General features: G+C 38.5%; 1 protein-coding gene across 2 annotated transcripts in view; it reads right to left on the bottom strand.

The window, feature by feature from the left end:
- Nucleotides 1-27,329, bottom strand: part of agap3 (ArfGAP with GTPase domain, ankyrin repeat and PH domain 3) — a 1,735,421-nt gene that overhangs the window by 229,235 nt on the left and 1,478,857 nt on the right. For both annotated transcript variants that reach the window (XM_028803882.2, XM_028803880.2), the window contains exon 10: nucleotides 2,158-2,262. In XM_028803882.2, the coding sequence (XP_028659715.1) occupies nucleotides 2,158-2,262 (105 nt within the window). The remainder of the gene's footprint in view (nucleotides 1-2,157; nucleotides 2,263-27,329) is intronic.

Below are 27,329 nucleotides of genomic sequence, written 5' to 3'. Positions count from 1 at the left end.
TTTCAACTACTGTATAGTGTAGTTGTAGAAGTGTTGAAGGAGTAGAGGAGTTAGTTTAAATACAGATTACAGGTTGTGATGGAGTACCTAGGACTTTTCAGTTTCACTCATAACCTCTTTCATAGGACTGTTATCCCCCAACATCAGGCATCACTCAGCTCTGTTCTGTCAAGTCTGCTAAACTGGAATATGAAATTATTAAACATTAAATGAACAACAGTCTAAAAGATGAACTCACAAAGGGTGTTGGTCACCTTCCTAAACAGTTTGTGGAAAAGATTTTTTTTTTCGTGTTGTCAGTACAAATGCATATGTCAAAGACCAAACATAAGATCACACTTGCAAAGGCACATCTGTAGTGACTTATAGGAATTTCCTCAGACTAAAATTATAACTCTTACTGTCACGCAGATGTTCGTACACCTCTGCTCTTAACATTTAGGCTTAATGGTTTCAACATAAAGATAGGCCTAAATAAATTTTAGCTGATGTTTACTGCAACATGAGCATGTTATATGGACTCTAGTACATGTATGTAAGTCAAAAATTGTGTTTTGGGGGTAAAGTAAACACAACATATTTGTATAAGTGATGTTTATGCAACTTTTCCCCCATCTGGCTCTCCTTTTCACTCTCACCAATGTGGCGCCTTTGAAGAAAAAAAAAAATGTGGATACTACTGGGTTAATGGTGACTCTCAATAGACCCTTGTATGAGTCAGTGTAATTATGTGCAATAATGTTCCTTGCAATAGACTGGCTTCCATCTAGGTTTGGTTAATGAATCACACCTAATGTTGTCAGGTGGGGTACCTACAACCCAGAAAAGAACAAACAGTACATTCTCTGAAAAGGTATGCACAATTTCTTTTAAAAAACTAGGGGACTCTGCCCCCTGCTCGCCCACCCCAGGGTTTGGTTTACCGGATATATAATTTAAAGAGATTGTTATTTTCATGGGAATTGTTACATATGCATTATTTTCACTTTTACTTTAAAACTTTTGTAAAAACAATACTGTACTTGTCCTTTATTTCTGGTCCCGGGCGTGGTTAAATCTCTTTCTTGCAGGACGTATAATGCTGCTCGTGTTGTGAAGGGGGGCAGCTGAACGCACGCTAAGGAGATACCATCAGATCATCTGCTGGCATGTTGCTGCTTATCGTGCTGCTTGTCTGTCATTTAAAAGCCTGTACAGCAGCTGTCCTTTTGCCATTTTGCATCTCTGCTGCTTGCGGGGGTGGGGGGGGGGGGTGTGCTGAACACACGCTAAGGAGAATTGGTCGGATCATCTGCTGGCTTGCTGATGCTGCTCCTGGAGAGATGCGTGTTCTGCTTGTCGTTGTTTTAAGAGCTGGGAGCACATGAAGTGTGTCTGCCAAAAGCATTCCAACAACTACTAGGTTAGATGTCCGTGAACTTGTTTTAAATGTTGTCTCACTGTCTTGTCTTACATGATGTTAAAGTGTCTCTCGCGGTACGTCAAATTGTCTTCCAAGAAGATCATGTCTCGTCTCACTAGTCTCCCTCCCAAGATTTTTTTTTATAATAGAGAGATGGTAACATGTTTTGAAATAAAGCTTCTTTTAATGTGCTGCTTGAATAGCAAGCTAAATGGATTTAATTTAGACCATTTAATGGAAACTTTGTGGAATTAATGCCAACCAATGTATTTATTTTTGCTCAAAATGTGGATGTTGGACATTTGCAGTCATAGGAAAGGGTAACTCTTGGTTTTTAAGTAATGGTGGTTAGGAAACAGATGGCATATATCAATGTAATATTGACTGAAAAGCCATAACATCATTATGAAACCTGTGGGCAAACAGAATTAGAAACTGGTTTAAACTAGTTCAGGGCTGTAAGGGCCCGAAACCTGAAACCTATGTCAGCAGCATAATGTGCAAGGTAGAAACCAACAATGTACATGGTATTAATCCATGGTAAGGCAAAGATTACGAAATATAAATAACATCTGAATTTGAAACCAAATACAAAAAATATTCTTCAAATATTTTCAAGGAAGTTGTGTGTTTGGAGAATGTAAAAGATGAAAATACATTTTTAAACAATATATTTTGATATAAGAATTAAATGCAATTGTAACACTGAATTATAACACATACATATTCTTTTGAATGGAAATGGGCTAACTTACATGTAAACTGGGGTGATAGGTTAGAACTCCATTGTCACAGAGGGTCACATATTTTTTTTTCCACTCTTTGTTCAAAGACTTGCCACTTCTCTTTAGAAGTATGCCCTGTGGGAGAGAACAAATGAAATGATGTGGTTAATGAGCAATGTTAAATATGCAATGATACCTTATTATATACTTCTGATGATGAAAGACGAAAAGTAATTTTTTCTGTCCTACGTATGAAAGAAAGAAAAGATTAGAAAAACTATGGAAGATTATCCCTGAGGGAAAAAAGTGTGTTTCCAGATGACCATGAGAGATGTGGTCTGAATTCAGGCTCCAGAAAGAAAACGAGGAGGAAAAGAAGAAAAAAAAAAGCTAAGCATACTAAACTGTAACAAAAATATCAAGACCAAGCTGAAAACAACAAATACACATTATGCAAATATGCAAGCAGATTTCATGATAAGTGTGTGCGTGTCTGTGTGGTTACTTACATAACTTTCACCTAGACTCCTTTTGATTAGAAATTTTTTCGGGAAAATTTAAACATTTTAAACTGAGGTTTGATAGATTTCCAAAAGTACCAGTGCCAAAATATCATGGTTATTTTAACCAAACTCCTCCATCAAGGACAGATAGCAGATTTTAGTTTGTAGTATGATATCTAACCGAAAAGTAAAATTACTGTACCACAACATATTACTGCCTGTGATTTGTGATTATCAATATACAGTACACATAATCCAATTTTTCCCTTACCTCACATATTTATAGTCCTTTAGATGGTAAAACTTGAGATTTACAGCTAACTACTGCCATCTGTTGAGTAGCATGCCTATATAAAATGCTGCATGTCACTTACCTGGCTTATGGGGGGGTGGGGGGTTGGGGGACTTTATTCAGTTTTACCAGTATCATTCTTTCAATCAATGAGTCCCTGTGAAATATATTTATAATGTCTTCAAGTGGCAAAATTGCTCTGTTTTTGCTATATTGATATATACTACCAGTCAAAAGTTTGGAATCACCCAGAAATTTTTATGTTTTTGATAGAAATCAATACATTTTTTTTATCAAGATACCTTTAAAATAATTTATATATTATTAATCATTTGCATATATTTATTTTTTTTCAGTAGCTATTCCTTCAGTGTCCTACATGAAGCTAATGTAATTGCATTAGCCCTGTTGAAACCTATTGTTCTTTTCATTTGGGTTGCAAGGTACTACATAAGAGATGAAGTACATTAGAGTGTGCAGTGCCTTTGCACTCTTCTCTCAAGACAATGATAGACATCTTTGAAAGAAATGTTACAGTTCTTGGCAATCTGTCACAAGGAATAACCTTTATTTGAGAAGAGAAAAAAAAACCACCCAGAACTGAATATTAGGAGTGACAGTGCCTTTCAACCGAAGTGAACAGAACAACAGGTTTTAGCAGTGATATCACAATTACAATGTTTTTTCTAATAAGCAATTAGCATGTAAACATACCTAATTAAGGATAAGTTAAGGGAGCTTATCATTAGGACACTGAAAGAATTTCTGTTGTTGTTTGCAGTCATATGTGAATAATAAATTAAATATCAGTCATTTCAAGCAGTAATAGCTATTAGAAATGCTAGTGATGGCTGTATGTTAAAATTAAATCAATTTAATGTATCTTAATCAAAAAGTTTGGGCGATTACAAACTTCTGACTAGTAGTGTACATCTTTAGCTATACACTGTATAAGCAGATTTCTGTCCATTTGGCAGTTACACACTGTTAAAAGTAAGTAAGTGCTAACATTAGCAGTGCAGCATCAACTGGAATGTATTTTGAAATGCATGTAGTAACAAAATGTAACGTATTTTTCATTCCACCAGAGCTGCATCACAAACATTAGCACTGATATTAAGAAATTTATAGTAAATTCTCTGTGCTGAAACATTTTATATGAATATAAATACTGTATATGTTGATTTCCATCTGTCTGGTGACTACAATTAAAAGAAGCTTGCTTTCAAGTGAAAGCAGTTGTGCTACAACAATTAATGGAATCTATCAAATAAAACCAGTTTTCCTGAAATTCAAGTAAAACAGTTTTTTTTTTTTAATCAATCATATTTAAGGAATCAATTACATCAAATATAAATAAAGATAAAAGGTAAAAAAGCAATGCAGAGAGAATGCTTCAAGCTCAACAAAATTAATTATCCGAATAGCAACATTAGAAAGAGAAGCTTTAGGAAAGCATACAAGGAGATCAAATACAACCAAAAAGAAACCTTGCAATAGACAAGGAAGTGATACATAATTATGATGCGCTAATTAATCCAAATAAGCCAACATTTTCAGACTTGGTGTAGATGCCAGAAGAAAAAGAAACAAAAGGTCAGTAAAACTCAACATCTGTATACAAAACAGTTGTAACAGGATGCCAGGTATCAACAACTGTAAACATGTATCTCATTCAACAAGGATCTGTGACCCTAAAAAATCAAAAATAAATTGCATAAGGAAATTAAATAATTTCTGTAGATGCATAGATCTCTGTTGAGAATACTGCATTACCTTTGCAGATTAAACTCCTGCTAATGATTCTACACTTAGATTTAATCACTAGATTTGCAATTTATCGTGGACCAAGCCAGTTAGTATAAAATACTTAGATTGTACAAAGAAAATCATAATACATATTGCAAATTAAAATATTAGATCTGTGAGACAAGGTTATTTTCTAATATAAATATCCAGAGACAAACTATAAAATGTAAGTCAGGCATAGGAGTCTTACAGAGAAAAGCAAAGAAAACTGCATTATTTACTGCAGTTTTGTAAACATTATTTGAAAAACACATTCCACTTGCTGCTATCTACCAAGCTAAAATTAGATAAAAATTAGATAATTTGCACCAGTTTTTTTGATTTTCCCGGAACTTGGAGCAACCTCACCGTGATTCCTCGGCGTATGGTGGATGACGAATCGACCCCGGGGTCTCAGCAGATGAAGGATGGAAGACAGTCCGGCAAAATGAAAAACAAACTGGTGCAAAGGCGCGATGTGAAAAAACAGCAAGTACGTTGATACGTGGTTGAAAACAAATGGTCTCCTTTCTCCTCTCTCTCTCTTTCTTTTTCGGCTATTCCCTCCTGATGGCTTAAATAGTCCTGTGACGGCTGCAATTGATTAATAGTGAACAGGTGTTTTCCAGGTTAGAGGCTGTGGTCTTCTTCCATCATCCATCCCCCTTTACGGGGACGGCATTTACTGATACACACACATAAACAGCAAACGGGACAATGGAAACCAGACGCACTCAGTACTGACATTTCACAACACTAACTATGTATGCCCCGCTACATTCCCCCCCCCACCCCCCCTTGGACAAGGGAGGCCCGAAGTACGGCTTGAGATTGGCCACATGGATTGTGTCTAGCTTGGAGTCAGTGCCGATACCCCTTTGAATCTGGAAATTGACTGGACCCATTTGAGAAATGATTTTGGCTGGACCTAACCATTTAGGCGCTAGCTTGGCGGAGAACCTTTTTACTGGCATCCGAGAGATGGTGAGCTCTAATCCAGACCAAATCACCCATCTGAAAGTGCGCTTCCTTACGCCGGGCATTGTACAACTTGGCATGTCTGGATGTCGAACTCACCAACCTCTGTTGGATTCTCCGCCGTAATTCCTCTAGTTTAAATAAATTATTGTAGCTGGTGGTTTCTGGACTAGGGGCTCTGGGAAGGAGTCGGTCAAGCGGGCCCTTTAGCTGTCTGCCCAGCGCAACCAAAGCAGGTGTCTCATCTGTGGCTTCATGCACAGTGGTGTTCAGGGCAAACCGGAGCTCGGGAGCCATTTATCCCAATCCTGATGGCGTTCACCCACATAGGAGGTGATCATGTTCTTCAGGGTCTGGTTCACTCACTCTGTCATGTTGGCCTGGGGATGGTAAGCTGTTGTCAGGTTTTTCTTCACTCCCCAGGCTGTATAAAGTTCATCTAATACAGAGCTCGTGAACTGCGGACCCCGGTCTGAGACGATGTTCTTCGGCACCCCCCAGCGGGTGAAGATTTCGTTCTTCAGGGTGGAGCATATCTTGTTGGTTTTAGCATCCGTTAATGCAAACAGCTCCACCCACTTTGAAAAATAATCGATCACCACCATCAGGACGGTTTTCCTCGAGCTGGTAACAGGAAATGGCCCCATCAAGTCGACTCCCAAAGTCTCCCCCGGTCCATCAGCAATTGTCGATTGCAAAAATCCTGCCGGTTTACCAGGTGGGTTTTTGAGCTGCTGGCAGGTTAAGCACTTCTTCAAATGGTGGCAAACATCTTTCCGGACAGACGGCCACCACGCAACCCCCAGGATCTTCAATAAAGTTTTTGTCCTTCCAAGGTGACCACCTAAAGGACTGTCATGATAGTAACTCAGAAAGTCGGGGATGAGCTCTTCCGGGACCACTAGTTAGTGTTGCAGACCCCCAAGGGAGGATGGAGTGGTCCTATACAGAACCCCCTGGAGGTCCACGAAGTGTACCCGGTTGGTACGCTGCTGCTCCAGTCCCTCCCTGATGTTCTGGCAGAATGGACTGGTGGCTTGTGTTTGAGCCAGGTCTTCAAGGCTTCTTGGCAGAGGGAGGACCATGTTCTTTGCCTCCACCAAACACACCATCCCCGGTGGCTCTGACACCCTGGACAGAGCAGCAGGCCACAGCCCTTCCGATAGGTCACCTTGAACGTAAAGTTCTGGAGGCGGAGTACCCACCTGGTTAGACGGGAGGAGGTCTTCGGGTGATTAAATACCCAGGTCAGAGCGTGATGGTCTGTGTACACTTCAAATTCAACCCCCTCCAGATAGTGTCTCCATTTTTCCACAGCCCACACGACAGCCAAGCACTCTTTTTCAGCCGTCAAATAATTCAGCTCAGCTCTGTGCAATGCTCGAGAGGCGTAAGCGATGACATGTTCAGCCTGGTGGATTCTCTGAGTGAGCACGGCGCCAAGCCCCAGGTTGCTGGCATCTGTTTGTACCTGGAAAGTGAGCTGCGGATCTGGCTGGGTCAGAACAGGCGGCTCTTGAAGATGGTTCTTTAGTTGCTCGACCACGTCCTGGCACTCCGTTGTCCACTCCCACGGGATATCCTTTTTTCTTAAATAGTTCAAGGGAGCCGCTATATCAGCCATCCTGGGAATGAACTTATGATACCACCCCACTAACCCAAGGAAACGTTGTAAAGATTTCAAATCCATGGGCGTGGGGTAGTCTCGGATGGCTAAGGTCTTCTCGGGGTGTACAGTGACCCCCTCAGATGAAAGAATGTGCCAGAGGAAGCGTATGTGGGGTTCAATGAAGGTACATTTCTTCGTGTTCAGCGTAAGGTGCGCTTGATGAAATCGTTGGAAGATGGTGTCCAAGACCTGGAGATGTTGTTTAATAGAAGGGGAGTAAACAATGACGTCGTCAATGTAAACAAAGCAGATCTTGCCAATCAACCCCCTCAGTACTTGTTCCATGAGCCGCTGGAAGGTGGCCCCAGCATTTTTAAGCCCAAAAGGCATGACTTTGAACTGGAACAAGCCTTCGGGGGTGATGACTGCCGTCTTCCTCTTACTCCCCTCCTCCATCGCCACCTGCCAATAGCCACTGCGGAGGTCTAGTGTGCTGAAAACTGCAGCTCCATGCAGTGACTCCAGAATCTCATGAACCAGGGGCATGGGATATGCGTCCAGGCTCGTCTTTCCGTTAACCCCCCTGTAGTCCACACAGAAACGATAGGTGTCATCTGTCTTCTTCACGAGGACCACAGGGGACGCCCAGGAGGAGGAAGATGGTTCGATTATTCCCTCGGCGAGCATTTGATCAAGGTGTTCTTTAATTATGCCCTTCTTTAGTGGAGAAACGCGGTATGCTCGGTGCCTTACTGGAATTTCGTCCGAGGTGTGGACCACATGGGTAACTCCACGGGCGACTCCTAATTTCTCAATCCACACCTCGGCCCACTTCTTCAGCACCGGCCTCACCTCTTCGGGCTGTTCCTCCACAGGGGCTGCTGCCAAGGTGCTTGCGTCACTCCTCACTGCCACGTAGAAACCATACCCCTTCCCCCGGCACCGTATACCCCCTGGGACTGAGATGGATGGTCATCCTCATGGTGGTTAAAGAATCCAGCCCAAGGAGTAACGGGACGGACAGGTGCCGGTCATCCAGGACATATGTATCCATTTCCCATGTGGTGGAGAGTACACTGTACCTAAAGGGGACTTTGCCCAGGGACCTGTGTTCACTCCCATCTGCCAATACAAATCGGACAGATGGAGCAGATGTTAAGTTGTCTGTCGGTCGGCTAATCTTCTTCCATGTGTTTGAGCGGATTAAGGTGTGATGGCTCCCTGTGTCCACCACCGCATCCACCTGCCACCCCCGCAGCTTCACTGGGACGATCAGGAGGGACGTACTCGCTTGCATGATGGCGAGATCAGCTTCCGACCGGCAAGGTTTGGCTCGCTGGGGTTATAGGGGCTGGATTTCTCGTGTACTGGCTTGTACTTTATTCCAGTATGTTTTTGAGTTTCCCCAGTCCCGTTCCACTTGCAAGCCCACCTTTACCAGGTCTTCCACCGACCCCACCACCCCCCTGAGACCCCCATCTAACCGTGGGTTACAGGCATTAAGGATGCGGCGGACCACCTCTTCTTCAGACATAGCCGGCCACCACATTTGGGTTGGGTTGCTCCAAGTTCCGGGAAAATCAAACAACGCATTTATCTCTAGTTCAGTCATCCGTATTCAAGACAGTTTTTATAACCGGACTCAAGTTCACAATCATTCCGTATATCATTCATTTTTTGCTATTCGTGTTGTTTGTTATATGTTACAGGGGCAAGGGAGGGTTTTGTTGTATTTATATATGGGGGTGTCTCGTTGTTGATGTGGTGGAGGGATATTTATATTTATATATGTTTATCTTTCTATTTTTGCATTTGTCTTGTTGTTTCATTTAATCAGTTTAATTTTACATACCTGCTTTTGTGTGCTTATATTTACACCGTCGATTGTGGGGGAAAAGTTTAATTTGTTAGAGGTACGGCTTGATAGTTAGATTTAACCTCAGTAAATTATCCAGGCCACAGGTCTTGGAGGTGTAGCTGCCGGCTGGGTAAGGGGTAGGCTGTTACAAGACAAAGCCAAGATTTATAAAAGATTGACGTAATATTAGCACTCGCATGAAGAAGACTTAAACCGATGGCTTCTGTATTCTCATTTAAAGCACTTTTGAGTCCATCACTCTCCCTAGATACTGTATTTACACCTGTCAACAGTCTCCGCTGCCTGGTCTTTGATGTTCATTTCTTGTAGGTGCATGGAGTTTCTTTTAAAATTGTTTATCATCATCATCATTAAAACAGTTTTTCTGTCTTGAATTTGAAACAGGCAGGTTAGGTTGACAAATAACTTTAAACCAAAACTGTTTGAATGGGTAAGAGTGTATGAGGAAGTGTTTCCTGTAATGGACTGGTGTCCAGTATAGGGTTGATTTGAATGTTGACTGTAACACAGTGGTTCTCAGGCCCTGTTTACGCAAGGCCCACATTAACAATTCAAACATTTTTGTGGCCCACATGTTAACCTTCGCTGGCATATAATTTATTGCTCATGCGTTTAGTAATTGGGGGTAAATATTACTAATATACAGTATTATGTAATTTTTTTCTTTACATGTTTAGTTGCTCATTACTTGCTACACAAATACAGTAATAAATAGAGAGTCAACGATAATCATTATCTGGTTTATTTTATTTTCACTTACATTAGTAAAGTTGTCAAAGATGATGCTGTTTGGGCTTACATAGCATGTCAATTCTGGCTGAAATTTTTGATAAACACACTCGAAGATCATTCTCCATGTTCATTCTTGACCGATATTTTGTTTTCATGGCAGTCAATGCAGAAAATGAAACCTCGCACAAATAAGTTGGTGAAAAAGGTATAAGACCTTTCATCGCTAGTGCTGACAACAACGGATATTCAAGCGAAACTATGCACCAAAATAAGAGATATCCGTATCAGGATCGTCAAATTTGATTTGTAATGTGCAATCGCTTGACAGCTCTGCTAATTCATCTTGTGCACGACCGGTTAATTCAGAGGATGCACACTGAAAAGGATTGCGAATCCAGTCAAAAGCTTCAATGTCTTCAGACATAAAGTACAATAATCCCTCCTCGATCGTGGGGGTTGCGTTCCAGAACCCCCCGCGAAAGGTGAAAATCCGCGAAGTAGAAACCATATGTTTATATGGTTATTTTTATATTGTCATGCTTGGGTCACAGATTTGCGCAGAAACACAGTAAGTTGTAGAGAAACAGGAACTTTATTCAAACACTGCAAACAAACATTTGTCTCTTTTTCAAAAGTTTAAAGTGTGCTCCATGACAAGACAGAGATGACAGTTCCGTCTCACAATTAAAAGAATGCAAACATATCTTCCTTTTCAAAGGAGTGCGCGTCAGGAGCACAGAATGTCAGAGAGAGAGAGAGAGAGAGAAAAGCAAACAAATCAATAGGGCTGTTTGGCTTTTAAGTATGCGAAGCACCGCGGCACAAAGCAGTTGAAGGCAGCAGCTCACACCCCCTCCGTCAGGAGCAGAGAAAGAGAGAGAGAGACAGAGAAAAACAAACAATCAAAAATCAATACGTGCCCTTCGAGCTTTTAAGTATGCGAAGCACCGTGCAGCATGTCGCTTCACGAAGCAGCTGCACAGAAGGGAGCAACGTGAAAGCATTTTTAGACGAGCGTCGGTATCGTCTAGGTGTGCGAACAGCCCCCCTGCTCACACCCCCTCAGTCAGGAGCAGAGCATGTCAGAGCAAGACAGAGAGAGAGAAAAGTAAGTTGGGTAGCTTCTCAGCCATCTGCCAATAGCGTCCCTTGTATGAAATCAACTGGGCAAACCAACTGAGGAAGCTGAGGAACTGAGCAAGAAATCCACAAACCAGCAAAAAATCCGCGATATATATTTAAATATGCTTACATATAAAATCCGCGATAGAGTGAAGCCGCGAAAGGCGAAGCGCGATATAGCGAGGGATTACTGTATTTGTCAAAATATTCACCAAGAGATGTCAGATGCTGTCTTATTACACCAGTGACCCGTTTCAGCATCTCGCCGTTGACTTCATTGCTCTCTATAAAAATTCACAAAATAACAAACATGTTGTGTGAATTGCTTTCAAGTCGCGTGCGCCAAAGTCGTAGCTTCTTCTTAAAAGCTGCCACTTTGTCGTATGTCTTGAGTAAACTGGCATCTTTACCCTGCAATGATGTGTTCAGACTGTTCAAAAGACTAAAAATGTCAGCAAGGTATGCCAGTATGGCAAGCCACTCAGGATCTGCGACCTTATCGGCCAGGTCAAGATTGTGTTCGGTCAAAAACTGCAACAATTCGAAACAAAGTTCAAACACCCTTGCGAGAACTTTCCCTCTGGATAGCCAACGAATAGTCGAGTGCAATAGGAGATGCTTGTGTTCTGCATCTGACTTGATACAAAGTTGAGCAAATAATCGACTGTTCACTGTTCTAGTTTTAATGAAGTTTACAATCCGTACACAGTCATCGAGTACGGATCCCAGAGTTTCATGCAAATTCTTTGAAGCCAATGCTTCACGATGGATCATGCAATGAGTGTCTGCAATTTCGGGCGACACTTACTTTATGCGGGCTACAACACCATTGTTGCGACCATTCATTGTGGCAGCACCGTCAGTGCAAACACCAATGCAGTTCATCCACTGCAGGCCAAAAGTTGTGAAAAATTCGTTTATAACACAAAATATTTCATCCACCGTTGTTCTTGATGGCAATGACTTGCAAAAAAGAAATTCCTCTTCCATAACATTTTGCCAACAATAGCGAACATAAACAAGCAGCTGTGCTTCGCCAGTGATATCAGTTGATTCATCTAATTGAATCGCAAACTTAGTAGACTGCAACCATTCAGTTAACTGCGTGACAATGTCCCCCGACATTTCAGAAATTCTTCTGCGGACAGTATCATTCGAGATGGGAATGCTTTTCAGTTTTGTAGCATATTCTGAGCCAAACAATACACCGCAAATCTCAAGAGCAGCCGGCATGATAAGATCTTCTCCAATTGTGTGTGGTTTCTTTGCTTTTGCGATTCTCTGAGCAATCAAATAGGATGCTTTAACAGTTTTTTCGTTGAGAGTAACTCTTGTTTTTAACACTGTCTTCTGTTTAGTGTATTCCGTGGCTTTACGCTCAAAATATTCTTTGGTTTTATTCTGTAGATCTGGATGTCTTGTAGTAAGATGACAACGCAATTTTGTCGGCTTCATAGCTTCGTTCGAAAAGGATTTGTAAACAAATAACGCACATCGGCAGATTTTGGTCATTTGCTGATGGAATGAAACCGTATTTAATATATTCCACATCATATTTTCGAGCATATTTAGTTTTCTTACAAGTAACAACTTTAGTGTCGTCTTGATCATAACCGCTTTCGCTGCCACTACTATCAGTTTCTTGGTGTGAAGTCGAAGGCTTAAGTTTCAAAAATCGATCCATTTTAGGGTCTAAACTTCTCTACAAGCCTAAAGTAATCTAAGTCTACTCTAAACAATAAAAAGGTTAACCGAAAAAGTGTGTGACAGTCAAATTTCAATTATTATTGCTTAAATCTCTTGCGTCATCGCTTGCATCAGCCAGTGTTAACGGCTACAGCTGCATTTTGATCTTACTACTAAAGTACTAAAATAACTAAATTAAACAAAGCGTCTCTAAGCCCTAAAATCCTGCAGCTTGCATCCGTACATACGGTCTGCCGCTAACAATGCGTAAAAAAATGCAGATTATTTTCTTGTTTCCTCTGACTTTTTGTGTAATTTTGGTACTAATTTAAGACTTTAGCGCGGCCCACCATATTCCCTGTCACGGCCCACCTTTGGTCCGTGGCCCACGGGTTGAGAACCACTGCTGTAACACTACTTGGATAGGTTCCAGTTGCATTCAATTTAAAATCAGGTTTAGGAAATTAATCAATGAAAGAATTACTAGCACCATGTCACACATGTGCATAGTAGGCAGCAGAAGGGCTCTAATCCTTTCTCATTTACCCCTGCAGACCAAACACAGGAAATTCTGCCTGGGCCTGATGACATCACTTCCAGTTTTGGGCTCAGGCAGAATTTCCTGTGTTTGGTCTGCAGGGATAAAAGAGACAGGATTAGAGCACTCTGCCACCCCCTGGACTGGTGTGGAATTACCTTCTTTTGAGCCCTTTTTGCTGCCTCCCATGCACACATGTGTGACAACAGTCTACTTCTAAACACTTTTTATTCAATTCTTTTATAGTAAGCTCTTTCCAGTGTGTATTTACCTATGCTTTATCATATAATAAATTCCACTGCACTTTATGCTTTTGACTTTAGTTGTATTACTGTTGGCTTTGTAAAGCATCTTGTGAAGGTGTGCTCTGTAAAACACACTATGTAAAAGAAGTATTACCATATGAATTTGTGATTACTTTGTCCTTTAATCAGGTGATTTGAAGAAAGAACAAGAGAGGATGCCAAATATACTCTTAGATAAAGGTAGGGAGAAAAGCATGACATTTATTGACAAAACCATAAGAAATTAATGTTTAAAAAGAGAAGTCTTCGTGCTCTTAGTGGTGCATATCCAAGCACTGCATGTAAATATGTCATGTTATGATGTTAAATTAAAATATTTATAAAGTTGCACTTTGTATATACATATAAAGGCTTCATGAATCGAAAATCATCTGCTTTGGACACAGAATGTGTGGTTATGTGACTAAGAAGTACTTGTAAGCACCTTTGGGGTGCAAACCTTCCATTTAAGTCAATGCACTCCATAAAGCACCTTAGGAGGGAGAGCATACTTCACAGCAAATAGAAAATGTTGATAAAGTGGAAGAAAAAGAATCAACAAAAATGTTTTCCAATAGTCAAGAGCACTGCTTGGTTATTTGGTCTGATGACTCACAACATGAGATAATTCCAAATCTTATCACTACCAGTGGATTGGATTTTAACCACCAACGTGTGCATGTGTGAGTTTGTGTGTCAGTGTGCTCCTACATATACTCTGCATGCTTGTAATGCCTAAAGCAAGTTCAGAAATTGATGTATACATGAGTGAATATTTATCCTGCAAGCTCCTTTAATATTTCTGTTATACAGAACAAAAATAACTAATTTTGAATTAAGTCATTCATTTACAACTTGATCACCACCTGCAAATCATTATAAAACTGGCATGTCCATAACAGGAGTCTAATTGTTTGTTTGTCATGTAATTTATTTACATGTAGTTACAATGTGCACATGCCTGTCAGGCTAAAACATTCTTGGACTGAAGTATGAAGGAGCCTATAACCTTTACCTGTTCAGTTCAGTTGTATACAGCACACTTTCATTAACATGTACTGTGTGCTCCAGACATTTACAAAGAAAGCATAGGAAAAATAAATAAAAGGACAGATAAAGTACAAAATCACAAAGGTGAATCATCATGCAATAAGCACACATAATACAAACATATGTACAGCCTTTCTTCTTTTTCTTTTCTTATACAAAATTGTATTGCATTCTTAACATACTAGTTGTTGATTCATTTGGCAGCCACCATGCACTGAAGAGACGGTTTCCTATACAGAGAAGAAGCTAATTCACTGTCTTTGAAATCAGAGATAATCTCCATTAGCATTTCTTTAACTTATTATAGCAACACAGGGACATTTCATTAATGCCTTGCAAAATCATTATTTTTGAAAGTTTAAAACCATTTAACCCTGACTGATTCTGCAATATCTGTTTTTTTATCTTTCTAATTAATGTTATTTTTACGTGCTACATACTGTTACCTTGATGTTTTAATATTGTTACTCTTCCTTATCTAATATTCAAACTAATTTCAGTTGAAATTACTGGCAAATTAAAAGGACCACTGACATGACAATAAAGATATCAGAGAAGCAATGTGAAGGTTTGTCTTGTAGAACATGACATTGCTGTGAAGCAACACGTCGTGAAATTGTGCAAGTAGCCATGATCACTCTCTAAGGGCTAATTGCGCAGGGAATCACTTTTCCTCACTTTTAGTATCAGAATTTCAACAGCAAGTATAATTGCAGGACCATGTAAATTGTAAATGGTAATTTAAATGTAATCTTCTCTCTCAGCAGGGGCCTCTTCCTCATTGGTCTACTTTCTCAGAGGAATGACAACTTTTACAACAAAGTCTGGTTCTGAAACCCATTCTCTAGATAAATTCAATCATTTCAAATAAATGTTGCTATAAAATAAAGCTGGGAGTTTTATAATAATTTCATATCATAGAACTTCTTGTTTTCATACATCTTACTGGGATTTCTGTGGACAGCAACAAAAATCAGACAAGGCATCTACTGCTGTAGTATTAGGAGTGGTTAATCATTGCAGTTTATATATACTGTTTCCCAGTTCTACATGATATATTAATGAGTCTTATTGTAATTTTCATCAGATGTTTTCCTCTCTCTTCAAAAAACAAGAAATGGTCACTTACCAAATAGACCACATAACAGTTTACTTAAATATAACTGAACAAATATTTGAAAGATAACTCACTGGAGAGTGCTAAAAATCATACCAACAACTCAGGATAGTGGGAATGAGTGTGACAGCTCCTTAGTCAGATTATATTGCAAATTTCCAAATACCAAGTCTTTTAGAAACTGGAAATTTGACTATAAATTTGTTTTCAACTTTTCAGTTAAATTATTACTGCTTTACAATTGTTAATAATTAGTGTGCAATAAAAATATGATTTGAAATAGAAGAAGACTTTCCAAATGAGAATACCACCTTGAAACGTAACAGTTACTTAAGAAATTCTTTTTGCAATAGTGCATGTGCTAAGCATTAAATGCATTGTTGACACCTGGTATTTAAAATTTCATAAACAAAAAGATGATACTGGATGTGGCACAATGCTTTCCTTAGTGTAATGTGAAGGATGCAAAATAACTGGGCCCCTGATGTGGTCAGATTACATATGGAAGGTAATCTATAATGTTATTCATGACATCATTTTTAAATCATTTAGAAGAATTTGACCATCTAGTTGTATGGGGGAATCAGCATCAGTACAAGCCACTACAGTAGCGCTTTCTAGTGCTCTTCTGTTTTAGGTGACAGCAGCACTCAAACATGTTGGCTACTGATTTACAACCCTCCCCTCTGCCCTTTATCTACCTTAATAATGTTGATCTACCTTAATAATGTTGCTACTTCCCTCTTATCCTGCACTGGTTATTGTTCCTCTTTATTGTCAATGTCAATTTATTTATATAGCACATTTAAAACAACATAGGAATGCTGTGACCAAAGTGCTTTACAATAAAAGAAGAAAAAAACAGACAATTAACATAAATAACATGAATAGAAATAAAATAAATGAACATAAATAAAATAAATAATAAATAGAAGTAAGATTACATAATCACAATGAGGAAACCATTTGTATTACTGAAGGTCATGGAAAGCAAGTGAATAGAAATGAGTCTTTAATCTTGTTTTGAACAGTTCAATTGTAGACGACTCCTTTATGTAATGAGGTAAAGAGTTCCACAGGTGAGGAGCAGCAGCCGCAAAAGCCCTGCCCCCCTTAGTTTTACACTTGCTAAGACGGTCAACAAGAGATAACTGACCAGAAGATCTAAGCACTCTAGTTGGCTGGTGTAAAGCACACAATTCAGATAAATAGTGAGGTGCAAGTCCATGTAAAGATTTAAAAACTAGCAACAAGATTTTAAAATCAATTCGAAAACTGGCAGGCAGCCAGTGTAAAGAAGCTAATATTGGAGAAACAGATTCAGACTTTCTTGCCCCAACCAGAAAGCAAGCGGCAACATTCTGGACCAACTGTAACCTGTGTATCAGGGATTTGCTAATCCCAGAATACAGCGAGTTGCAGTAATCAAGGCAAGAAAAGATAAAAGCATGAGTAGCTTTCTCAAGATCCCTAGAAGATAAAAAAGGCTTGATCTTACCTAAAAGACTAAGCTGGAAAAATCAACTCTTGACTACAGAATTAATCTGTTTCTCAAAAGAGATGTTACTGTCAAAGATAACACCAAGATTGCGGACTTGAGGTTTGCAAAAGACAGAGAAAGAGCCGAGAAGTCCAAGACCAATTTGGGCTTTAGCTGATGGACCCACTATAAGCACCTCCGTTTTATTAGGATTCAGATCAAGAAAAGTATTAGCTATCCAGGATCTTAGTTCAAAAAGACAGTTGTGCAGTTGATTCATTGCAGAGTTGCAGATGGGAATATAAACCTGTGTATCATCAGCATAGCAGTGAAAAGAAATGTTAAATTTCCTAAAAATAGCTCCAATAGGGTGAAAGTATATAGAGAATAAAATATGACCCAAAGTGGATCTCTGAGGAACACCACATTTAAGAGGAGCAGTAGACGAAAAAGAGGAATTTAAAGTCACTGAAAAGTGTCTACCAGTTATATTATGACCTCAACCAGTTAAGAGCAGAGCAGCCCCTTTAAGCCCAACAAAATGTTCAAGCCACAAAAGCAACATCTCATGGTCAATAGTGTCAAAGGCAGTACCACCTTAGTCAGTAATAATGGTGATGTCATTGAATATTTTCAGGAGGGCAGTCTCAACACCATGATAACGCCTAAAGCCAGATTGGTAGATCTCAAATAGATTATTGGAGTTAAGGTGATCAACCAATTGATTATAAATTCTTCTTTCTAATACTGTATTTTAGCCAGAAACTCAGAACTTTATGTTTCAGTTAAAAGGGGGTCCCTGGTTACAAACAATTTCCATTCCTGCAGATGGTCATAACTCAGCATTGCATGCAGGTTAGACCTTGTCCTGAAAATGTCAGCTAATGGGAAATTCGTGAAAATGTATAATGCTTTATCACTTATTTTACAAAAAAAAAAAAAAAATTCAAACATATTAATAAAGTGATTGTGAAACAGTTTTGTGTTTTTTTGTCATTTAAAGTTTTAAACATTGGTAGAGTATACACAGTTTGCCGACCTGATGCTTACACATCCTACTGTCTTTGAAAATGATATAGTACCTTGTGGAGTTGGAGGAAGCATAATAATGGCATGATAATTCACAATTAACTGATGATTGTGAGACACACTTTGCATCTTGTGAGGAATCACTCAGGGTTTCATTTCATACTCCCAAAGAGAGGATGGCAGGAATGCATATTTACGACTCTGGGAACTTTCAGCATTGAGTTCTACAACTTAATTAAATGGCTAGCTGCTTACCTGTGAAAAAACTTTTTGCACATTAGTTACATTCAGTGACAGATGGTAATGAAATTAAAAAAGGGATTATAAGAACAGGAGAGTTTCTTGTTGACATTGGCAGAGAGTAGTGCTGGGCGGTATGACCAAAATTCTGTATCACAGTATTTTTCAAAATTATACCGGTTTCACGGTACTGGACGGTATTTTTTTCCCCATGCATGAGTGGATGTTAACCACATTTCCACTGCAATTACTGGCTACGAATAACCTATTCCACCGTCATGAGAATTGTACATTGTACAAAAAAACATTTTAATGTGCACACAAGTATTAATACAGGTTTGCATGGCCCCATAAAGAAGGGGTGGCACTAATGAAGAAAAGGAATCACATTGCATGACAGATGCAGTCAAAATATACAGTAGAGCCTTTTTATTTTAACTTAAACTAAAATTTTGACAACATATTTTCAACCATCCAAAGAGGCATTTAGACTTAGTAAAATATCCAGAGGTGCTTGTCAAAAGTTGTATTGCACTGAACAATGTCTTAGAAAAGGAATACATAGTAAATATTTCTTGTAAACCAACTACACTTTGTTAATGTTAACAATCTCTGTCCACTGACATGTTAAAGTGACTTTTTAAACCACTTTACCATCATTAAACTGCAAAAAATTTAAACAAATAATAACAATAAAATAAATAATAGTGCAACTTCCAGTAATAATACTATCACTTCCAAGACTTCAAGCCCACAGTATTCATCAAATAAAAATAAAATAAAATAAAACAAGTGCAACTTGGTGATGACATCTTTACCAACTGAACCATCATTAAGGCAAACTGCATTAATATGGACCTTGCTTCAAGCTAAGCTATATACATAAATAATAAAATTGCAACTTGCATTTATAATACTATTTGTGGTATAGCCCTATGGAATCATACAGTATTAGGGCCACGGTGAAGAAAAACAAATTATGAACACAGTGAAATAAAAAAATAACTATACGTTTAGATTAAAGTTGACATTTCCACTTTATTCTCGTAGTTTATTTTGTCATTAAAGTAGAATGTCGTAAACTAAACTTCATCCTAAAAATCAATGTTTAATTTACTAGATTTTCTCAAACCCCATCATAAGTTATGTAGCATATTAAATGCTTTGTGTTAAGTGTTCCCCAACCCAGTTGTTAATCGCTACGCTCTTCTTAAACTGACTTCCTCTTACACTAAGAGGCAGCGATCACCGCACAGAATATATTCACTTCATGATATTTCTACTCTCTGAAAATGTAGAATGCTAAGATATTTTTTCATGATGAAATGCACTAAAGCAGGTATTAAACATGCACGGTAGTGTGGCGGTAGTGCTGTTCCCTCGCAGTAAGAGGTCCCCAGGTGTACATTCAGTGTAGAGAACTTTATGGCAGGTGTGATGAGGTTCCAAAAAACTGGATATATCAATGGGTATTGCACAGGTTTCACTTAAATATTGTATAAATGTTGGGTTGTGATCTGGTGGTCAAAGACACGAACACAGAATTCAATGCATGTTCATCTGAGCAGGCTTTCTTTATTGCATGCGTGCTGTCTCTGTCTGACATACCAAAACCCCCAGATCCTATCCTTCCATTTTCTTTCTCCACCTAACCAATCGGCACACGATAAACGTCTTTGTGAAATTAAAACTAGTTATAAACTTAGACCGTGGAGTGTTCAGAACTTTAAAAAAGAATCTTCGTTATACATGTTTAATTATGCCATCCATTCAGGGTTGCGCCCATCCCAGCAAGCACTGTATGCAAGGCAGGAGGAAATCCTGAATGTGGCGCCAGCACATAGCAGGGTGAATACAAGCAATACATACACTAGCAGGGTCAATATAGCATAACAAAACCCACCAGCCTACATGACTTTGAAAGGAAACTGAAGCACGCTGAGTAAACCCACCAGAAAAACATGCAAATTCAAAGCAGGGAACACCCGGAACCCCACTGCTGCAAGGCAGCAGTGCAACCTCCACGCCACTGTGCCCCCACATGATTAATACATGCTTTAATGTATTTCATCATAAAAATTATATCAAGTATTTATCTTAGCATTCTAAATGTTCAGGGAGCAGGAATATCATGAAATTAATGTATTCTGTGTGCTGTCTGCGCCTCCTCTTAGTGCAAGAGGAAGTCAGTTTAAGAAGCACGTAGCGATTAACATGGCTGGGAACACAATACAAAGCATTTAATGTGCTGCATAACTTATGACGGGGGTTTGAGAAAATCTAGTAAATTAAATATTCATTTTAAGAAGAAGTTTAGTTTACAATGTTCTACTTTAATAACAAATTACAAGAATAAAGTCAACATGTCGACTTTAATCTCAAAAAAAGGCGAGAATAAAGTAGAAATGTCAACTTTATTCTCATCATAATCGTCGAGATTAAAGTGAAAATGTCGAGAATAAAGTCAACAAGTTGTCACACTATTACACAGTACCCATGTACATTACACAGTGTTGAAAAAAATACAACTTGGCTTGCAGTATTATCCAGTAGTATAGAAACAGTATTCACACATTTGAACATAATGGTCCACATCCAACCTTTTAAATCCAAAGTATCTCCAGACAACAGACGTGGCTCCTTTTTCCAGCAAAAGTTCTTCTGTGTCATCATCAACTTTATCGTCTGCTGCAGCTTCAGTTTCGGAATGTTCTCTGTCCATTTTCATGGCGCAATACCTCCACTAACACATGTACTCAGTTGTATACTTGTTTAGCGGTGTAGCAATGAAAATGAGTCCCCGCGCAACACCTCTGTGGCATGTTATGTTTAGTGTTGTAGTAGTGAAAAAGGTCCCCCTTAAACAGTTTCCCACTGCATCACGTTCCAAATGTTGTTTAGGCAATTTAAACCGTGTTGTGGTGTAAGAAAAATCCATATCATAACAAAAATAAAAAACGGTTTTCTGTATGAACCGGTATACCGCCCAGCACTAGCAGAGAACAAGTATGAATTTATTAAGGCTTGCCACGAACTGATTTAATAGCAGCTACTTGCCTCTTTCAAACAGAAAAGTATAGTTTGCTTTTTACCCCCTGACACTTTTGCTCATTCACTGCCAAATAAGCGCAACACTAAAGCATGTGGATTCTTTACTCCTTTCTGTTTGCATCAACTGCACAGCACACAGGATTATATTAGAGGTAAACTTACATATTACATACAGGTAACATATAAGTCTGTACTTAAAGACGTTACTTTTAAGACACTAATACACAGACAAATTTCTAGTTTAAATACTTAGGAACCTGTCCCATTCAACACTGGCTGCTACAACTCTGCAATGTCACACTGGTATTGAAAAGCATTACTGAGTGCTGTTGAAAGAAAAAAAAAAAGTTTGTCCAAACCGGCCACACAGCGAATCTTCAAGAAAATATTCGGGGAAAAACAAGGTCACCAGCAAAAACAGTGCATTTACTGTGAAAAACTCTTCAGAAAATTTTGCCAATCAACACTAGTGATATCAATTTTATATTAATCCATGTCAAAAACAATTTTCTTTATTTGTAAATAAAAAACAAAGGGCACTAAAAAGAAAATTATTTAGGAGTTCATTTGTATTTGAGGAACTGCCATAACACAAGCTCCACTTGAATTTATGATATAATACTGATTTCTTAATTGTGTCATTTACTTAGATTTTTAGATGCTTCTACTCCTATTGTATCCTTTCAAATACCTATAAAGGCTTTTGAACATATGAAAATAGCTATATAAATAAAATGTAATATAATTATGGTTATCATTATCATCATCCAAGGTAAATGTTGCATTAACATGGACTTTGAAGCTGCAGTTAAGCTCATAAAACAGTCGATCATTGTTCTGCACATTGTACACATTTATAGTAAGTGGAATAGGTCCACTGGAAACTAAATTTAGAAAACATAACATTAATCTTCACTCCTAACACAGAAAACATCTAGTTATACCAAATGACGTTTGTGTTGTCCTTAATTAGATGCATTAGTGAGTTAAAGGGGAGGATGGAAAAGAACTACTTGGCTATGAACACAGACAGAACAGAAATGTTAATTATTGGAGGGAATGATGCCGATTGCAACAATATTTTGTCATTATTTAACTCAGTTGGAATCACCATTAGTTTTACAGAATCAGCTTGCAATCTAGGTGTTATCTTTAACACTAGCATGTCACTAAATCACACATTACAAAGCAATCCAGAAGATGTTTTTTTCCATCTTAAAAATGTTCAAAAATTAAGGTGGTTTCTAAGTAAGCAGGATACTAAGAAATTAATTAATTCATTTATTTCTAATAGGATTGACTACTGCAATGTGTTGTTCACTGGCTGATCAAATCATTCTTTATACAGCTTTCAGTTAATTCAAAATGCTACTGAAAGAATTATTACAAGGACATGAAAGTATGAAACCATAACTCCAATTCTTAAGTCATTACACTGGCGCCCAGTTAAGTTTAGGGCAGATTAAAAAATCGTTTTAACATATAAAGCCTTAAATGGCCATGGCCCTGCTTACTTATCTGACTTATCATTACTTACAAACTACAGCACATATTAAGGTCTCAAGATGCCAGTCTGCTTATGATTGCAAGGATTAATAAAATAACGGATTGAGGTTGAGCTTTTAGTTACAGGGCCCCAAAGCTTTCGAATGGTCTGCCTAATACTATAAGAAGTGCTGCTTCTATCTCAGCTTTTTAATCCAGGCTGAAGGCTCACTACATCAACTGAGCACACCCTGAGCAGAGCTGCTGATTAGTTGTGCATACTGTATCTCTGTGGTTCGTCCTTAGTACAATATTATAAATAATGTAGTATGTATAAACTGTTACTAAACCTCCCCAATTCTGTTTCTCTTCTCAGTATCCTCATGTGGCACTCTACTGCCAAGTTGTTTGGCTGCCTATGGAAAAGTTGTCTCAGATAAAGAAGCAATTGAATCTTGGGGTAGAAGGGTCCTTTCGTCAGATTGGCCTGCCCAGCACTGACTCAGCTGTAGAATGGCCAGTAGAGGAGAGGCAGCTAGTTGGCCAAGGTCTCCAAGACTCTGTGTTTGACTTGTCCGATTCCTTTTCTAAAATCTGGCTATGCTTCTACAATTAAAAGACGGACATATTGTTTTTCATTTATGTTAATTAATGTCTAATTTGTTTTTGAAGTATTTGAATAAATCTGTATCCTTTTATGTGATAACTCTGTATTTAATGAGTGGTATAATCTATTCTAGCATTTTGCATTGAGAGTTGTTGCAACACTACGCGTCTGCACTTGGTGAGGAGCACTGTACAAGAACAAAGTATTTTGTGCTACTGTATTATATTTCTCAGGCGGCAATGATAGATTGGCCATTTGTCTCTATGAAGAGGATTACTTGTGTTCTGTTTGTGTATTGTATTTAGAGTTACAACAACTAATCAACATTATCGATAATAATCTATTATTAAAAATGTTTACAACAATGACTTTCATTGATTAATTAATTACATCATTAGGCTGAGTACGTTGTGCCGCACAATTGTGTCACTACTTCATTCAGTTTTGAACATACAGTCATATGAAAAAGTTTGGGAACCCCTCTTAATTCTTTGGATTTTTGTTTATCATTGGCTGAGCTTTCAAAATAGCAACTTCCTTTTAATATATGACATGCCTTATGGAAACAATAGTATTTCAGCAGTGACATTAAGTTTATTGGATTAACAGAAAATATGCAATATGCATCATAACAAAATTAGACAGGTGCATAAATTTGGGCACCCCAACAGAGATATTACATCAATACTTAGTTGAGCCTCCTTTTGCAAATATAACAGCCTATAGGGATCTGCACTGGCAATCGGAATGTTTCGAATCCCGTAAATGCCAATAGGGACTCTGCTCTGTTGGGCCCTTGAGCAAGGCCCTTAAACCTGCAATTGCTGAGTAGTGAGAAAAAGCACTATATAAATGCAAAGAATTATTATTTATTATTATTATTATTAGACACCTTCTATAGCCTTTGATGAGTGTCTGGATTCTGGATGGAGGTATTTTTGACCATTCTTCCATACAAAATCTCTCCAGTTCAGTTAAATTTGATGGCTGCCGAGCATGGACAGCCTGCTTCAAATCATACCATAGATTTTCGATGATATTCAACTCAGCAGACTGTGACGGCCATTCCAGAACATTGTACTTCTCCCTCTGCATGAATGCCTTTGTAGATTTCGAACTGTGTTTTGGGTCATTGTCTTGTTGGAATATCCAAACCCTGCGTAACTTCAACTGATGTGACTGATGCTTGAACATTATCCTGAAGAATTTGTTGAATCTGGGTTGAGTTCATCTGACCCTTGACTTTAACAAGGGCCCCAGTCCCTGAACTAGCCACACAGCACCACAGCATGATGGAACATCCACCAAATTTGACAGTAGGTAGCAGGTGTTTTTCTTGGAATGCGGTGTTCTTCTTCTGCCATGCAAAGCGCTTTTTGTTATGACCAAATAACTCAATTTTTGTCTCATCAATCCAAAGCACTTTGTTCCAAAATGAATCTGGCCTGTCTAAATGAACATTTGCATACAACAAGTGACACTGTGGCATGATTGCAGAAAGGGCTTCTTTCTCATCACCCTGCCATAGAGATGATCTTTGTGCAAATTGTGCTGAATTGTAGAACGATGTACAGATATACCATCTGCAGCAAGATGTTCTTACAGGTCTTTGGAGGTGGTCTGTGGGTTGTCTGTAACCATTCTCACAATCCTGCGCATATGCCGCTCCTGTATTTTTCTTGGCCTGTCAGACCTGGGTTTAACAGCAAATGTGCCTATGGCCTTCCATTTCCTGATTACATTCCTTACAGTTTAAACCTCTGAGATAGCTTTTTGTAGCCTTCCCCTAAACCATGATACTGAACAATCTTTGTTTTCAGATCTTTTGAGAGTTGCTTTGAAGATCCCATGCTGTCACTCTTCAGAGGAGAATCAAAGGGAAGCACAACTTGCAACTGACCACCTTTAATACCTTTTCTCATGATTGGACACACCTGTCTATGACGTTCAAGGTTTAGCAAGCTAATCCAACCAATTTGGTGTTGCAAGTAATCAATATTGAGAAGTTACATGCATTCATATCAGCAAAATTACAAGGGGACCCAAATTTTTGCACAGCCAGTTTTTCACATTTGATTTAATTTCATACAACTAAATACTGCTTCACTAAAAATCTTTGTTCAGAAAACACCCCAGTACTCAGATGTTTCTAGTAAATGAAAGACATACCACTGTTATCTTTTTTTGTTGTGAGTAAATTATTATGCAGGCTGAGAGGGGTTCCCAAACTTTTTCATATGACTGTATTTCAAAAAAGGCAGACGGTTAGCAAGTGGCAGAAAAGACAGTGCCACCTAAGACATCCAGAGTTTGAAAGTACTTTATTCTGAAAGCAGAAAAAAAGGATGTGAGTTGCAAAATATGTAGATCTAACCTTGTATGGTATGACAGCACAATGGAGATGCATAAACATTTAAACAGGAAACATATAGTTACAGGCTGCGTGAAGGACAAAGACTCTCAGTAAGATGAAAATTACTTCAACATTATGTGATACAGATACAGTACATAACACAGTGTTTGCTAAGCTAGGCATAATGACATGACTTTCAGTTTGAAGTGAAGAATAAATCAAGTCATAGACCAGAACCCTACAATGCAAATCAAACACTAGCATATATGACAAAGTTTTATGATAAGCAACTAAAAAATAAGTTTTATTAGCCACTAGCTAGTAAAAATTAAGATTTTCACTATGTTTTTTTTTTTTTAAAGACACGGTCACTCTGCTAAAATTATGGTGCTGCATTATAGGCTTGCATTCATGTGTAACTTTCTTGTGTGCAAAGGAAATCAAAAACTCAGCAAGACAGCAGCAGTGAATCCCACAGTACATCAAATGCGACCAAAAGGTGTATCGCTTATTCCGAGTAAAAGGCAGAAGCAGGGTAGAAAAGTGAAAGTTCCAGACTATTTGGCTATCTGACTTCAAATGGCATTTATACAATCTGCAGGAAGGTGCAATAATGTGCAAATACTGCTGCAGCAAGCCTAGTGTAGCCAGTAAAACAGATTGTGTCAAGATCACACAGTTATAAAATGTGAAAAACTAACAGCACACTGTCGACAACAAATGACATGCAGCAGACTGAGACAGTGAGTTGGCTACAAGCAAATGTGCCAAAGAATCTGCGGTGGTAAAAGGTTTCCAGACACAAAAAAGGATGAATGACGATGCAAAAAGATATGAACTTTCAGTTAAAAAAAAAAAAAAAAACTCCGCATATTACATAGCAAAGAGACATCCAAGTTTCACACAAACAAAACCACTTATTTACTTATTTATAATCCCATCTAATCCGTTAATCAACAAAATAATCGGCAGATTAATTGATTACTAAAATAATCGCTAGTTGTAGCCTTAATTGTGTCTAGCCCATTTTTTTGACACTAATTGCATGTCCAACATGTTTGGAAGGAGATCTCTCTCTGAATTGCCTTTCCCAAGATTTGTTCCAATTTTTTCCCCTACAAAGTTTTATTGGGGAGTTTTTTTTCTTGTCTTCTTAGACAGTCAAGGCTGGGGGCTCTTGAAAACTGGGCCTGTTAAACTCATTGAGGCCTTCTTTGTGTGCTTTTGGGCTATATTAGAAATAAATTGTTGTTGTTTTAAAAAAAAATTAATCATGTGCTTTAACTGTTGGCTACTCGACCAAACACAGGAAATCTATAAAAATGTCTACTAATTTCCTAAGCATGATATATTTCATTCCAAGAAAAAAAAAAAAAAAG

The sequence above is a fragment of the Erpetoichthys calabaricus genome, chromosome 6, assembly GCF_900747795.2.
Source record: "Erpetoichthys calabaricus chromosome 6, fErpCal1.3, whole genome shotgun sequence".
Taxonomy (NCBI): domain Eukaryota; kingdom Metazoa; phylum Chordata; class Cladistia; order Polypteriformes; family Polypteridae; genus Erpetoichthys; species Erpetoichthys calabaricus.
Note: the sequence above shows the minus strand (reverse complement) of the source record. Positions and strands in the feature narration are given on the sequence as shown.